The sequence below is a fragment of the Zosterops lateralis genome, assembly GCF_965231275.1.
Source record: "Zosterops lateralis genome assembly, chromosome: 8".
Classification (NCBI taxonomy): Eukaryota; Metazoa; Chordata; class Aves; order Passeriformes; family Zosteropidae; genus Zosterops; species Zosterops lateralis.
Genome location: NC_139768.1, coordinates 20,689,827 through 20,706,647, shown reverse-complemented (window position 1 = coordinate 20,706,647; position 16,821 = coordinate 20,689,827). Strand labels below are relative to the sequence as shown.

Sequence of the window (16,821 nt, the reverse complement as noted above, 5' to 3'; positions counted from 1 at the left end):
AGTAATGCAGCTCATGATTTTGGAGCACTGCCTGTACCAAGTGACTTGGTTTCTTTCAAAGCTGAGTTTTGCTTCAAAATATAAACAGAAGCTACTTGAAAGCACAGTAATATACCAGTGTCAGAGATACAGTGGAATAATGAGCTGGTAGAGAGGGGATCTCAAGAATGTGCAGCAGGCACCAAAGTCCTCATTCATTCAATTGTGTGGTACAAATATTCCTGTTCAACAGCAAATTGCAAAATTCAAGCCAACCAAAATTTTATTTTTCCTGCAAGAAATACAACTAAAAAACATCCCTTTGAACTGACTATTAAGGTGAAACATCCAAAAGCCCAAATCAAACACAAACTAAAGTCCTTTGAACACTGAGTGGCCACTTCACAGACAAGCTATTTTGTCTAGGGAGACATGAGTGAAAAGCACAAGATAAGAGAAAAATAAGTCTAACTTGCTGCTTTGTTATTGTACACTACATTTTGTTGTTGCTGACAATGTAGTGCTCACAGATAGCCCTTTGGGATGAAAGTGTATCAGAAATGCATAGCAAAGAGAAAATATCTTAAGGACAAGCCATATATAAACTGTCACAGATTTAATAATATGAACCCCATGAAGCAACAGCATTTCTATTCTGCCCTGAAGTAACAGAACAAAGACAGCAGACCTATCCACCATTCTCACTAACACATCCAACTCAATTTAAGGAGGCTCTGTTGGCAGGGTAACACAGTGGTGCTTGCTCATCTGGATGCTGCAGAGAAATCCAAAAAGCAAAAAGTATCTAAAATATTGGCAGGATTGACATAAGATAAGAGGTGGCAAAAAACTAGAATTCAATGGTAATGGAAATCAGGAATATGATTTCAAACATTTGGGAAATTTAGTCAGAAAAAGACTGAAAGTTTTGAATTATTCAAGCAGAATCACAAGATCACAGACAGGTTTGGGTTGGAAGGGTCCTTAAAAGACCACCAAGTTCCAACTCCACTGCCATGGACAGGACATTTTCTACAAGGCTATGTTGTTTTAAGCCCCATCCAGGCTAGTCTTGTGTCCCACCACAACCTCTCTGGGAAAAAAACCTTGGTAAGAAAAAAACTTAGCAAAAAGCAACTGCTCCCTTAGGTTTGCCTCAAGCATAGTCCTGTCACAAGGGCAGACAGTTCAAGAGTGATACACTGACAACAAGTAAAAGGCAAATACTGCCATGTCTATCAGGCTGTCAACCTTTGGAACTCCTCGTCAGAGTTCAGAGGGATGGCGTATTGAGGGTAAGATAACAACGATTATCTAACAGCATGGGAACCTTTACTGTTTAAATGCATCTCTCCAAAGTCTGCAGGCCTGTGGACCCTGAGGCAGGGCAGGAGCATTATGTAACTGATGTGCAGGAGAAGGGACAGGGCAGAAGGGCTACCCAAACCATTCTGAAATCCCAGCCATGAAAGCTAAACCCAAGCTCTTCAAGTGTATTTAAGTGTCCAGCTCAGCAGAAAACTGTACAGCTGCAACTCTACCTACTCTGGGGTAGGTAACCAAAACTTTTGAGAACTGATACTTTAATTACTAGTTCTACTGCTGATACTCAGGGTTAAGGATCCAATCAGTCTGCCCACATTATACTTGCTCCCAAGAAAAACAGCAAGCAAAAATGATGTTCCTAATTCTCTTGGTTCTGAAAACAGCAAGCAGCATCAAAGTGGTCTAAGCTAATTCAGCTCCCCATAGCAATGCTAAGCAAACCACATCTTTTTACTACAGGGAGAATGAAACAACTTAAAACATACTGCCCCCAAACTGGTTAAAAATTTATATTTCTCAGTTCTGTCTTTGTATTAGTGGGTCAAACTTATAAAGTAAGAAACATTCTTAGTATCTTGCTGCTTTTGCAGTTCCATGTTTCATTCCTAGTATGTGGTGCTTGGTATTTGTCACAATCCTGTAAATGCAATAGTGCAGTGTTTATCAAGAGATCCACCACAGTGGTGGTAACAGGATGAGGCAATTCTAAAAGGGACACCAGAGTTGAGCAAGGACAAACAGCATGTTGTTTGACAGTACTCACTTGCAAAATGATGGTATAAATATGTTTCTGTATTTTCATTTGGATTTCTTTAATCAGAAAAGAGCATCTAGTCCCTACCATCTCTACTTTTCTCCTGTTCTATTCAGCTTATTTGGTTTTTGCTATTTTTTTACTGGATCTCAAATTAATGCAGTTATTTTTGTTTATTTTTGCACACATCAATAACGTAAACACTCTCCTAATAATAACTTCTATTAGATCTCTTGAATTGGGAGGCCTGAAAGAATGCCTTCTCCTCCACTCCTGCATCTCTCAGTCATCCACTCTTATTTCTGTTATTCAAAATGTGGCACAGCTCACTGCAACAAACTTTCTTTAGTCAGGCAGGCACTAATTTCTGTTTCCTCTCCAGTGAAAGCACTGTCTATTGAAGGCATTCACATGTGGTCAGAATGTTTTCAAATAAAACATTCCATAATTAAAATGATTTAAAACATTTATTTTCAAATGCCACTACACCATTAAAAAAGCAGACTAGGAACCCGCAATTAATGAACACATGCTTCACTTTTAAACCTGAATACTCCTGCAGAACTACAGGCTCATATAAAGACAGGCATAAGCTCAAGTGCAGCATCAAAGCATACATTAATGCACAAAGGCTGCCCCCAAGATGAGGCAGGATTCGGCATGCAGGCTCCTATTTCAGTCATTTAGACTTGGCATGCAGGCTCTTTTTTCAACCATTTGAACATTTTTTTCTTCAACACTCCCCATCTTCATTTCAGTATTTCACTGCCCATTTTTGCCACCTCTTCACACTCAAGTCTCCTGGATGTGCTGGCTTACTGGGAGAGGTGCTGAAAGGCAGGGAATTCTAGCAAGACCCCGCCTCGCTGAAAAGCATAAAATCAATGTTGTGGCCAGGCAGTGCGGATGGCGGCCTGCAGCAATGGCAGCTCCAAACAGGGCCCGTTTCCTCGCCCGGCACGGCTGTGCCAGTCTCGCCAGGGCACCGGACTGTGCACACACATCCCTGTGCCCCGGCCAGCCCGACCCCGCACACATCGCTACATAACCCAGGGCTGGGAAGCGCCGCTCTGAAACTGACAACAGCCCGCAGAATCACCGGTGACGCCGACTATTGTCTGCTGCTCACAACGAGCTGGAAATCCTGGGGAGTTTCCCGATTCCTCGCCTTTATTGTTTGTCTGGCTGGAACAGCCGGGCAAGGGCCGGGTGAGGGCCGGGCAGGGCCGCCCTGGGGCCCGGCAGCGCTCGGCGGTGACAGCCGGGGGCTACGCTGGGGCCGCAGTCGTTCCCTCCTCCCCCGGCTCCCCCGGGCCGCGCTGGGGCGATCCGTTCCCTTCCCGTGCTCCCTGCGGGGCCCGCCCGGGCAGCTCGGCCTCCTGTGTCCCCGCCCGCGGCAGGGCCGAGCCGGGAGGGATTGGCGCCCTGCGGGCCCCGCCGGGGGCAGCGGGGAAGGGGCGCCGGCCCGGCCCGACCCCCGCCCCGCGCTCGGCGCTAGGCCCGGATCGCATCCCCGGCGCGGCGTGGCCGGGCCCGCCGGCGGCCTTACCGCCTCCACGGCGTGCTGCAGGATGGAGGTGAACTTGGAGAACATCCTGTCCCGCGACTGCAGCAGCCGCTGCCGGGAGGACCTCGAGAGCTCCTCGATGCGCCGCCGCCGCCGCTCCAGGGTGAGGGCTGCATACGGGGGCCTGGCCGCGGGGATCGGGCGGGCGGGCGCCGGCGCTGCCTCTCGCTCCCCGGCGGACACCGTGGCACTGACACCGCCGGCTGCGCGGCGCGGCTGCCGAGGCTCCGGCTGTCCTGCAGGGGCCGCCACCCTCTGAACGCAGCCCGGCCCGGCCCTGCCCGCCCCGCTCCGCTCCGCCCGGCCCCGGGCCTGCCAACCGGGAGCGCCGCGTTCCGCCCGGCCGGTGCCGGCCCGGGGTGCGGGCGGGGCGGACACGGGCAGTGCTGGAACCGCCGGGCTGACAGCGGCCCCTCCCCTGCCCCGAGCAGCCCCCGATCCGCAGGCAGCTCCCGGGCAGGGAGGTGAATCACTGTCACAGAATCACTCTGAGATCATCGAGTCCAGCCTACGACCGCACACCGCCTTGTGAACCAGATCATGACACTGAGTGCCATGAACAGCCTTTCCTTAAACACCTCCAGGATGCTGACTCCACCACCTCCCTGGGCAATCCGTTCCAATGTCTAATCACCCTCCGTGTGAAGAAATTCCTCCTAACGGCTGACCCAAACCTCCCCTGGCACAGCTTAAAATAGTGTCCTCTCCTGCCGCTGGTTGCCTGGGAGCAGAGTCTGACCCCAGCTGGCTGCAGCCTTCTGCCAGGGGGTTACAGAGAATGGTAAGGTCCTCCATGAGCCTCCTTTTCTGCAGGCTAATAGCTCTGGTGCTCTCAGCCACTCCTGACAGAAAATGTGCTCCAGACCCTTCCCCACTTTCTTTGCCCTTCTCTGGACTAATTCCAGCACCTCAATGTCTTTCCTGAATTGAGGAGCCCAGAACTGGACATGCACTGGAGGTGTGGCCTCACTAGCACTCAGTGCAGGGGCACACCCCGCTCCTGCTGGCCACACCATTCCTCAGGTAGGCCAGGATGCCACTGCCCTTCTTGCCCACCTGGGCACACACTGTCTGGGGTGGGGCAAAGGGTGCCCACCTCCACGGTCCCTGTACCCAGAGGCTGCCATCAGACTTCCACAAAGGTCTCTGGGGTCCCTCAGAACTGTGAGGGTGGGGAGATGGCAGCCTCCAGCCTCCTGCCAGCATGGCATGGATATGGAGCAACCCTGGCATGTATGGCAAAAGGCCCAGCTTGCTGTCTGCTGGGACATTTTGGGTCCCACAGGACAATGGGATCCTCAAGGAAATTGCTCTTCACGAAGCAGTGTAAGGGTGATGAAATCAGAAAGTCAGTGACAAGTTGTGGAATCACCGTCCCTGAAAGTGTTCAAAAAATGAGTGGATGTGGCACTTTGCAATATGGTTTAGTGGGTGTGGCATTAGGCAAAAGCTTGGACTTGACAGTCTGGGAGGTCTTTTCCAAACATAAATGATCCTGTCTTGTTGCTGCTGGGTGAGAGGCTGCTGGTGTGGGTGGCATGGTCCTTGCAGGGTACTGCAGATGAGAAGGCTTAGAGTAATGTGCACAGAGCCCATTTCACTGTTTGTTTGTTGGGTTTTTTCCCCCACAGAGAGAAGGAGACAACGAGGGCTTTATTTCACCTCCAAATCAAATACTTCAGAGAAAATGATCATCCCTCCCATTTTGCAGTGCCACAGGAAAAGCAGAGGTAAAGTGTGGTGAGCATAAGTTATAGACGTAGCTGGAAAGCAGTATCATATTTTGGGAAAATGTTTGGACATTTGTCTTGGACACAGATTTACGTAGGAGAACAGGATTGCTTTGGAACTGGATAGCAGAATGAAATGTTGGGAAAGTGATAGACCAGTATGGGAAAGGGAGGAGACCCTGTAGTACCAAATGAAGGAAAGCTTCCCCATTAATTTTGGGAGAGGAATGAACACCAGCTTGCTCATATACTAGGAGCATATAGAGAAAGATGAATCAAAAGACAGGACAAAACTACTATTTAACTGCTGTTCTTTAAACTGTGTCATCTGGGAAGTCTATGACGATGCTGTGATGAAGTCTTACTAATGATTCTGGTGTACTGATTGCTATTACTACCCCTATGCTTTTCAGGCATGGAGAGCTACAGCCCAAATACTCTATGGATGTAAATACTAGTTGTACATGGACACCTTTTGTTGCAGCTGTTAAAGAGCTCAAAATCCAGAAGTCCCGATATGTCAATATCAATTTAAAAGGTAATTATGTTGGGTTTTTTTTAAATCTGCTAAAATCTATTTGTCAACTTATATTCTATAGATTTTCGTAGGAAATGTAAATTTTTTATGTGGGTAGCCATATGATGAAACATCTCTGTGCTTAGGTGATTATTAACTGGACAGGTGCTGCATTTGGATGGTGCCTGCATATCTGTGTCTAAGAGAACATGGTCATTTAAGATGCTTTTGGATTCTGTTTTTTTCCTGCAAAAATGTGCTTGGGCTTTCCCATCTCCAAGCAGCAGAATGAATAAAGAGACAGTAAGATATCATGAAGATATAAAAGGAGACAGTTTTATAACTGTGAGAGTATTCCTAATTGTACTTAACAATTTATGAAATCATAAATCACAGAATCACAGATGGTGAGGTAAAGCTTTTGTAATGCTTAAGGGCCTCTTATTATTCTAAGTGTGACTGATGTATGTAAACGCATTATTATTTAAACAGAACTGTTCATTGTGGTTGAAATTAAGATTTTCGTTGTAAAAGTGACTTCTTATTAAGACTTCTCAATGTGAAATGCCTTGCAGTAAAGTAAAAAAAAAAAAGGAAATATTACATGTAAATTGTTTTTTCCAAGCCTATTAAACAAACTGAATTTCTGCATATAACTCTGCATTTACCAACCAATAGACTGGCCTTGAATATGTAGTCATAGTGCAGAATCCAGTCTTTGGTGATTATATGTCTTGCAATTTGTAGATATATTTTTTAAACAATCTTTTAAAGTAGTCTCTAATTTCTCAACCATATGTATGTATGTATGTCTCACTGCTGGGAATATTGGATAAATACTGGCAAACCAGTAGTAATGCAAATCACTGGAAACTGATGGAAAAATTATTTCACCAGTGTCAGTGCAGAAGAACTCAGCTGAGGTTACATTTTGTTAGGATTCTTCTTGTTCTCAAGAGGAATGATTCAATTGGAGGTGACGCAGTTATGGATGGGCTACCAATGTCATGTCATGTGCAGCAATACATCTTCACCTGCTCATGCTTGATGTTGTTTCCACTGAAATAAACACAAGTATTACTACATGTTTTAGTACCCTTGAGAGCACAGTTCTGCTGGCTTGGGGTTGGGGTTTTTTTTGGGGTTTTTTTGGCAAGGTAGTTCTTTTTTTTGGAAAAGTACATGCAGTGAGTTAGTGTTTTGCTTGAATATGGGAAGTGAAAGTGTGAAAGTGAGGCTGTTCTAATTGATAGAGCTTTTGAGAACTTTCTTCTTTCTTTCAAATTAATGAAATTGTCTAGATTAAATCAATTTAGATGGTGTGTGACCATGAGATAATGTGCTGGCATTTCTATCTGAAAATCTCTCTGCTATTTGGATTGATGGCACCAGGCCAGTGTCTAATGGATGCATTTGTCTACATTACAGAAGAAGTTCCTGCAGTCTGGACTTTTGCTTCAGAGAGCCAGAAGATTTGGTGAAATTTTTGCCCTAGATGAAAATTTTCCTGTTAGCGCTATGCCCGATATCTGTTGATATTCTGTGCAGGATTTTATTGTGTTTGTAATAATCAGATTGACATCTATGTTTTCAGTGCCTACTTGGATGAAATAAAAAATGAAGTTTTAGTGGTTTAGCATGATCTCTGCTTTTGAGGAGGGCTAAGGAGATATTTTACATAATTTTCAGACCTTTCCAATGATGGGCTTTACTACAGAAAGCCAGCATGCTGCACATCACACACTGAAGAGCATGCAGTGGAATTGAAGTAATTTTCTGTCATGAATTTTCTGGTTCTGTGCTCTCAGCTGCCTCCTTGCTGATTGGCCAGCAGCTCCATGTAATCAGCTCATGCAGTATTTCATAAATCCCATTTTCAGGCGCTTTCTGGCCTGTGCATTCTGTTCCACATCTGCTCTTTCTGGGGAGACATTCATTTGTCTTCTGCTGGGTTACAAACTTCCCAATTGTTCATCTATCGTCTGAGTGCTTACCTGCCACTTCTGCAAGAGCCTCCTGACACCAGCAGTTATTGCTACTGTGGAGAGCACAGCACTGGGCAAATATTGCCTGCCCAGCAGCTATTCCCTGTTTGTGCTTCACTTACACTCTCTGTACCACCCTGCTTTACCTTATGTAATGGCTTGTAAAAGAGACCACAAGGAGGTCAGAAGTACATGCTGTCAGTAAAATGAGACATTTCTTTTCCAATCACATTCCTGTTCCACTGGAAGCATAAAAATCCAGGCTTTCCTCTGTAAGTAAATATATGGATGTTCTGCCACACAGTATCTGCAAGTGCTAGCATATCATAAATTATTGAAAGCAGATAAAATGCACTCAGATGTGATCAGTGAGAGTTTAGCCAGTTTTACTGCAGTCTGCAGGCTGGCAAGAGCACAAGAATACTTTTTTCATGGTAGTGGAAGCTGAAGCAAGGAGATTAAAGATAAACTACCAGGTTTATGCTATATTGCAACTATAATGAATGCAGGGGTCTGGATGTGGTTTAATAAACATAAAACTGGATTTTGCCCTAAGATATTGGGAAAAAAATTGAGTGGTCTACCTGATATAAATTGGTTCCCTCAATCTTTCATCTGAGTACTTGCAGAGAGCGAAGTCTGGAAACCAGAATCTGTGTGTATTTCTGGGGAGAATTTAGGTACTACTTAGCCTTGACCCTACAGATTTCTGAGTCATTTTCAGATCGGCTCTGACAGCATTGTTTGTTTTCTAATGCTTAATAAGATTTCATTGTTACTTACATCTTTGGATTAAGGACTATAATCTGTTGATCCCTAAAATGTCATCAGATAATCTGTTTAATCATAAGCAAAAGCTGATCTTGATAGTCCATGAGTTATGCAAATTAAATCAGGCACATTATTACCATGCAAGTATAGAAGCTTTCAGCAGAGCTCTCTTTCTCATTAGTTCACGATTAAAAGTAGGGTTTTGTCAGACTTTAAATACGCATATCTTTGTCCTGAGGTATAATTGAAATCTCTCATGGAGCCTGACATTAAATTTCAGCGCTGTAAAACATCTTAATTTTGAAGAAAGTTTGAAATATTTATGATCCACTCGGTAGTGGCTTCGCGATTAATTTTAAATTATTGATAGCACAATTATCTCGGCAGGCCCAAACTCCAGTGCCACAACGCGCTCCAGCGTTCACTATCCATGGAGTTTCACGAGAGAATTCCAGCGATGTTCCCCAGGTGTTACATAGGGAAAGGGCCGCTGCTTCCCGCCAGTTCCAGCTCTCGACAGCAGAGGGCGCAGCTGACCGGGCTTCACCTCTGGCACAAATTAAGGATTCACAGCCAATCCCTCTCTGTTTTTTTCGGGAAAAAATATCCCTCTGTGTCTCGTATAGAAGGAATTGGTATGCCAGCTAGTAATGTTACCTCTGGGCTTAACTGCTGCCTATTACTTGGCTTGTAAAAGCTTTGCTTGCTACACCTGACAGCCCATCATCTTAGCAGTTCACTTGTCCTGCTTGGCTCTTAGATAATGTTATTTGAAGCTATGAGACTGGTTTGAGTTTACAAAGACAATGACTAACCCCTATGGCTCTCACATCCGACGTGATATCTGCGTCATCTTTACTGCAACTACACCTCAATGAATTTAGGAAAGGTCTCGTATTTAAGGACAGGCCCTTCTTGACAACTAACTGAATTCTCCTGTGGTTCCCATACAGGGGGAAGTGACCGTGAATATCACCATTACTTTACCTGTGGGTGGGGGTAGAGGGAGAACCTGAACACTTCCTGCTAGAATTTCATGTTCAGAAGCTATACTCTGAGCCAAACTCCATTTCCAGAAAAAGTCTGTACAGCTCAATCCTTTGTAATTCCTTTCTGAGTCATCAGCCCTGTAGGAACAAGCGTCTGTACTTGGATGAAGACTTTAAGGAACTGAGCTGGAGGCACAACTGACAATAAGCAAGGAAAATGAAGTCTATAGTAGACCCAGCATCACGTAGGAATATTTCTGTTGCTCATCCCTGTTCTCTTGCCTCAGGCTGCTTTGGACTAGTTTGACATTCAGGCCTCATGTTGTGAAATGCTGAAGTAGGCAGACCTGTGTCTGTAATACAGCAAATATAAAGGAACCTGTTCCTGATTAGATCTTGGAGTGGTGCTGTAATATGCTGTACTTGATTCTGCCTGGCAGCTCATGTGCCAAGTGAAGAATTTCCAGGCATTTGGTTTCTCTGGTTTTATGTTCAGAAGCTATTATCCTCTGGCTCTCCCAGGAATTCCCAGGTGGTGTGGATTGAGCTGTTATTTGTACCTGGAGTGCATGACTGCTGCATCAGACACCTGCAGTCTGCAGTTCCTTTTTCCTCTCCAGCAGCAGCAACCAGGCAGCAGAGAGCCAATTGCTATATTGACATTACATGTACATCATAAATCAAGTTTCTGTGTTCAGATCTAGAAATCCTGTACTCACAATAATCCATTTCTGTGTGGTGTTGCAAAACAATTTGTTCTAGATCCAGATCCCAGCCCGCAGAGGGCAGCCTGACCCCATGTTATACTCCAGTGATGTGCTTAACTTGGGAATTCAGTCATCTGCTGGCATCTCTATCGGCGTGACTTGCTGTGAAATAAACAACTGAATGTTGTGGAGAATTGGCATCAGTTTTAAGCTCAAACAGATTCAAAAGTGAACTAAAAAAAAAAAAAAAAAAAAGGCGTGACTGAATTAAACCTTCTGGTTTTGGTTGGGTTTTTTTTTAACACATTGAAAGAAAAATATTGCATGAGAAAACTCATCTAGATCTGAGCTTTAAATACATTACATGTGTAACAGATAGATATATTGGTATATGTCAATAGGCAAGAGAAAGAAAATACCCAGAACCTGTGTACATGAACATATTGGGCAAGACTAACAGGAAAAGTGTTTTTCTTTTTTTTTCAAAATATTTTCAGGAATCTTTCAGGATTTGAGTTTATTGTTGCCATGACTCTAAGACTGTGCTTTTGGCTGGTTGTCCCATGTTCTTTCCCAAGTGTCCTGAGTCCTTGTGAAGCAGCCTTCACAATTTCCAGGGGATTTTTGTCTAGGAGGGTGTGTCTACATGCAGGCATCTGCCTTGGCTATAAAACTGATCAGTGCCAGGTCAGGTACTAGCAGCTGATATCTTGACTTAGTAAGACAAGGAACAAGGCATTCAGTTTCTGAAAAAAAGCCAGTACTTCATGCTCTCAAATCAAATTGCATCCACCAGCTAATTAAGGAATGATCTTGATATGCTGTGAAGGGAGGCCTGTCCAATTCTATACTTCTCAGCCAGAGGGCCCTGCAATACTGAGCTCAGGATGGAAAATACATATAAAGAAAATAGCATGTGAGAAATTAAGACAGTGATGTGTGAATTCCAGGAGAACAGAGAGAAACCTAAGTATCTCTTATGATCTGACATCAAATTACACGCTGAGATACTTTCATAATGATTTAGATAATTAATTTTTTTTGGCCCCAGATTTCTACCCCACGCAAGCCTGGCTGTTCACAGCAGAATATAATGTATAATTGTAATTGCAACCACAGATGTATTTTCCCTTCTGATTCACCAAACTTTCACTTTATATAGCAGTGCTGAGAGATTTTGACTCTAATTTATTCAGAATATTCTTTGCTATTCTTGCCATGTTATTTGTAAACATTTTTGCTAAAGTGAACTTTGACCAAGGAAATGCCTGCCATCTTTTACGTGATGTAAAAATTACTCTATGGAAAAACACACATTTAACCAATTCTGATTCAGGGTGAAGGGTAAAGTAGGGCATACAGCAAGATAGTGCCCTTACTTGATGCAGCTCTGGAAAGTATATATAAATAGCAACAAAGGCAGTTTGTGGGATTGTCTCTCTGAAGGCAAGCCCTGATGCAGGTGCTCCATCATAGAAAGCCACTTGGTTGGTCAGGCAGGACTTGCCCTTGGTGAAGCCACCTTGTCTTTCTGAAATCACCTCCCTGTTCTCCCTGTGCCTCAGCAGGGCTGCTAGGAGGATCTGTTCCCAGGCACAGAGGTGAGGCTGATGGCTCACTGCTTCCCAGACTCCTCATTTCTAGCCTTTTTAAAAATAGGAGCAATATTTCCCTTTTTCCAGTCACCAGGGACTTCACTTGACTTCCATGACTTTTCAGATATCATGGAGAGTGGCCTGGCAACATCAGTCAATTCCCTCAGGACTCTGGGATGCATCTCATCACCTCCCACAGACTTGTGTTCACAGCTCTTATTCACAGTACATACTTCATATGTGACCTTGGGAGAAGCTGGTGTAAAACCTGGCAAAGTAAAAGTTTCTGACTCTGAGCTCTTTGTTGGCATCTTCCTGGTGAGGTTCACACATAGAGGTGATGCTGAAGTTCTTCAGCAGTAAATGCTGTCCAACATTTAGATGATGTTTCCAAAGCTGACTCTCAGAAAATAATTTGTCATTTTGGCCTTTGTGTCCTACATTCCCACAGGTACAGCATTCATTTTGATGGAAGAGCAATACAGAGGAGGTATTAACAGGCTTATCTGAGGGCTTTTCCTTAGATTTCCAGCATTGCCAATATTTCTGGCTTATATAAAACCTATAGCATTTATGTGACAGCATAAGTAAGTTCAAGATGGTAACTTTTGCTGTAAAAGCGCATATTCCACAGAACAATATGGAGGGTTGAATAACATGTAGAATAAAGGAGGTTTTTAAGAAAACCAGAATAAGAAGAAACCAGGAAGATGACTCTGGGATTTGTCTCACTCAGGAGAACTTCCTATCTTTTTGAATTTTTTGTGGGTTTGTTGTTTGTTTTTGTTTTTTTTTTTTATGGTTAAGTCTCTTTTTATATATATATATATATATATATATATATATATATGTGGGATATTTTGGGGGAAAAAAAACTTAAGCAAAGATTTCTATTAATATTTGATGTGAGTAATTTGGAGCTCAGTTCTCCTTTGAAATATATAAAAGGGAACTGTTGTCCAAAAAGACTAGTGGGAACTGCCCTGGAAGCTCAGTGTAATCAGTGAAAGGCCATGTATTTATTTGAATATCTTGTCCATTACTGACTAATTGCAAATTCTAGTAAGAGTCTTATATTGAAACAGAGCAAACAGAGCTGTCTTGCTTTCTTGTCATTCATGTCACAGAAAACTATTCTGAGCTTATTAAAATTCTGATTAAATTATCAGGCTTAGTAATGCTCTAGATTTTGTTCCTTTCTAGTAGAACTGCTATAGGTTTGATTTCTCTAAAAAAGAAACCAGTGGAATTATGGTGGAACATATGGGAAAATTTTGTGGAAAAATCCAACTTTCCATCATTATTCAGGCCAATCCTGGCCATCCTTGTCAATTGCCTTGCCCACAGAAGTTGTTTTTGGAAACCTACTTCTGTAAGAATTTGTCTATTGTTCAAAAAAAAAATCCAAATTTTCTCACAATGATTTTCAAAGGAAAGATCCTGCATTGTGCAAAAATAGGTATATTCTGACTGATGAGTTATCTGCATCAGACAAAGATGCAATGCTGGCTTCTACCTGTTTTTTAATCTCTATGTCATTCTCTGTGGATTTTCATGGAAAAAAAATAGTTTTACATATGACTTATGGGATCTTAATCACTTTTAAAACTTCTATCCTACTTTATATGAGACAAACTGGTTCAAAAGTAATGAAAAGAGAACTTTCTGTTTTATACTCACACAATGGCTAAGTGACAGCAAGGTATGCTGCAGAGAGAGCACAGTCTAGTATTTGGGATACTTTTCTTTGAAGGTGCAAGTCCTATGCTTTTCTCTGACATAGATTTTCTCTGTGACCTTGGACAACACACTTAGCTCCTCAAGGGCATTGAGACAGGACTCGGAAACACCTATTGTTTGGTAAAATAAATTAATGTTTGGGAATCTCTAAAAAATCTCGAGGTGCCTGTTTGGACCACTTAGCCTGAATACCTTAAAAAAATTCCCTTAATGGATCTTTTTACACTATGAGTTAGAAGCTTATTCTGTACAGTCAATAGCAAAATGCAGAAGATCCTACTTCCCAGCTGACTAATTCAGAAGCCTCAGGTAGATGCCTGAAATAAAACAATGTCAATCACTGCTCCTTAATGGACTTCTAAAGTAGTCAGGAAATGGCTCAATCAAACAGCTCAACAGCTGCTGCTGCTAAAAAGAATCATCTCTGTTGCCTCTAATGGTTCCTCACCCTTCCTGGCTGTGCAGTTCTGCACTTGCCTTCAGTCATGTTCCAGTGTTTATCTGAGCCTTTGGTTCAGACAGCAAATGTAGGGAATTTGGATACAGAGAGTGAGCAACTCTTTGTTAATTAATGAGCTAAAGTAGTTCCATGAGGATCAAGCCAGTGCTGCAGTGAGGGAAGCAGGAGTACACGGGTTGGACTAAGAGAAGAAGGAGTGCATAGGAAAGTGAGCAGGCCTTGGATTGGCTTGTCCATGTTCTCTGACTCAAGTTCACCTGTAAAATAATGATGATGGTGTCTTGGTTCTCTGTACCTTCCTTTTTCACCCTCGTCAGCTTCCTTCCACATTCCCTAAATACTGACAGGATCTAAGACAGCAACTACAGGAGCTGATTTAGCTGCCCACATGCCCAACTGGTACTTGTGGCTAATGAAGACATTGCCTCCAGAACTGGTAACTGTCTCCACTGCAGCTTTTCTCCTTTATTTTAATTTTTCTTCTTAAGTGCTAATTACTACAAAACTTGGATGTAGAACTGTAGGGATGTAGAACTGTAGGGATGTAGAACTGTAGGGATGTAGAACTTGTTCTGAATTATACCTTTTAGTCAACCTGAATTGAAATTCTCCATATCCAAATCTGAAAATTCTTGGAGGCGACTTGATGGAGGGGATAGACAGGAAAATAAAACTCCATCAGCCTCAGGTCCCCAGGACACCCAGCTAAAAAGCTCACTTTAATAAATGAGTGCTGTGTCTGACCCATTTTAGTATTCTCTGGCCAACATGTCTGTTCAACTTCTCTGCCACAGAGAGTTTCCACAATGAATGGAATAAACTCTTTGTGTTCTATAGAATCCCGAGGTACAAATGCCTTTCCCTTCCTATTTCCTAGCAGTATAAAGAAAGGAAGTTCTTAATTAAAGAGCTAATTTCTGCATGTTTCTGAACTTTTTTTAAAAGCCATCTATTAAGTACCACACAGGAGAACCTGTGATACTGCTAGTCAGAAACTCACTGAGGAAGTGCATAGGAAATGACTTAATTAAAAATACAAAATGCTGTTGTACTACATTGACTGAGGAAAATCTTGGCTCTTTTGGACAAGAAAGAAAATTTGAGTTGTATGCAAGTGGAAAATTCTTCTGATTTCAGAAAAGGAGCAGAGAAAATAACTGTTTTTCAAAGGATGTCAACTCACCAGCTAAGGATAACGCCATAGGAGTTTAGAGAGAGAAGAAAACATTAAGATTTATTTTATTCCTGCTGCCATATTCAGAAACATTTTCAAGGTTGAAGAAAACAGAATGACATAAGGAATATGATTGAATTGAAGTGTAGGGAACACTGGGGTAATCCATGGCAAACAGGGCTGGATATGACTAAAAGTCTTTGCAGTGTGTGAGCATGAGCCTGAATTCAGGCAAACAGATGTGCCAGCTCATTTTTTGTGCCTGTATCCCCTGATGAGGGGGCATGTGAGTGCTGCCCATCCTGCTGCTGCTTCCGTGCTTCCCTACAAAAATGCCCTCCTTGCTTGGCTGGCATAATGGGGAAGGTGAGCAGTGCCAGGGGCTGGATCTGACAGAGCAGAGGCACTGGCTGGGCTGCACTTGCAGTGAGAATCCATGATACATCTCTTACTAGCATCATTCCTGACCTGTGGCCACATGATAATGCAATCTTTACCACCTCTCTTAGATAAGATTCTGGTAATTGTGGGGTTTTTTTGATAGAAAAACTGTGTAGGCTTCTTGCTAGTATGAAGATGTATAGTGCATGGTAGATCGGAGTGGAGGAGTGTGATTCAGTCTCTCCTGTCGTTCAGTTTGCATGTTGGCTCCTTGCTGAACATCACAGATTGGGCTTTCTGGTTTTTAGTTCATAGTTGCCCATTCTGAAATTGATAAAAGTCTGCTCTAATGTTTTAACAGCACTATTGTGATGTGATCTTCTAACCTGTCATTCTTGACAAACAAGACTGTTGATTTGCTTAACTCTTGCCACCATCTAATAATCTGGTGGCGTAGGGGTTTTCTTTTTAGTTTGGCATGGGAATATTTGGCTTCACTGGGCTGGAGGCTGGGCTGCCACGGGTAAAGGTATCCACCAGATACTGATCTTGTTTTTCTGGTGCCTTGTATTTGGTCGCTTGGTACTTTTATTAAGGTGCCAGGAGGAAGCTGAGTGCTCTTTTCTGTGTGTTAAAGAGCCAAGATTGCTTTGCAGACAACACTGCTAGAAATTCTGTGTTTATATACAATCTACATACAGTTGCGCAGGCATATCTTTGCTGTTCGGTGCGTGAATTTCAAGTTGTGCCACAGACTTCAGCGCCAGGTCCCGAACGAGCAGAGCTGCTGTCGCACGGCGCTGTCAGCGACTCCGGGAGCAGACACGCCTATCCAGCACTCCAAGGCGCTGGAGCTCAGCCGGGCTGCTCGCCTTGCTGGCTTTGGCCGTCCCCGACTGTCGCTCTCTGCGGCCCCGCGCCCCGCCGGGCTCCGCTCCCCGCGCACTCCCCGCGCCCCGGAGCGGCTGCGGCCGCGGTGTCTCTGCCGGCGCTACCCCGCCCCGCGGCCGCTCCGCTGCTGCCGGCACACGCACGGCCAGAGCCGCGCACACACCGCACACACCGCGCACACAGACACCGCGGCGGGCAGGGGAAGGCAGGGCAGAGCGGGGCAGGGCGAGGCAGGGCGAGGCAGGGCAGGGCAGG

General features: G+C 43.9%; 1 protein-coding gene and 1 long non-coding RNA gene across 2 annotated transcripts in view; one reads left to right on the top strand and one right to left on the bottom strand.

Annotated features, from left to right (window-relative positions):
- Positions 1-3,712, bottom strand: part of FHIP2A (FHF complex subunit HOOK interacting protein 2A) — a 34,549-nt gene extending 30,837 nt beyond the window's left edge. The window contains exon 1 of the mRNA XM_083866131.1: positions 3,609-3,712. Coding sequence (XP_083722257.1) covers positions 3,609-3,653 — 45 coding nt within the window. The 5' untranslated portion in view covers positions 3,654-3,712. The remainder of the gene's footprint in view (positions 1-3,608) is intronic.
- Positions 3,713-4,096: 384 nt separating this feature from the next.
- On the top strand, positions 4,097-5,888 carry LOC310912245. Its single transcript, XR_014590635.1, has 3 exons — positions 4,097-4,407; positions 5,258-5,356; positions 5,770-5,888. It is a non-coding gene; the product is annotated as an uncharacterized lncRNA (long non-coding RNA).
- The last annotated feature ends 10,933 nt before the right edge of the window (positions 5,889-16,821 follow it).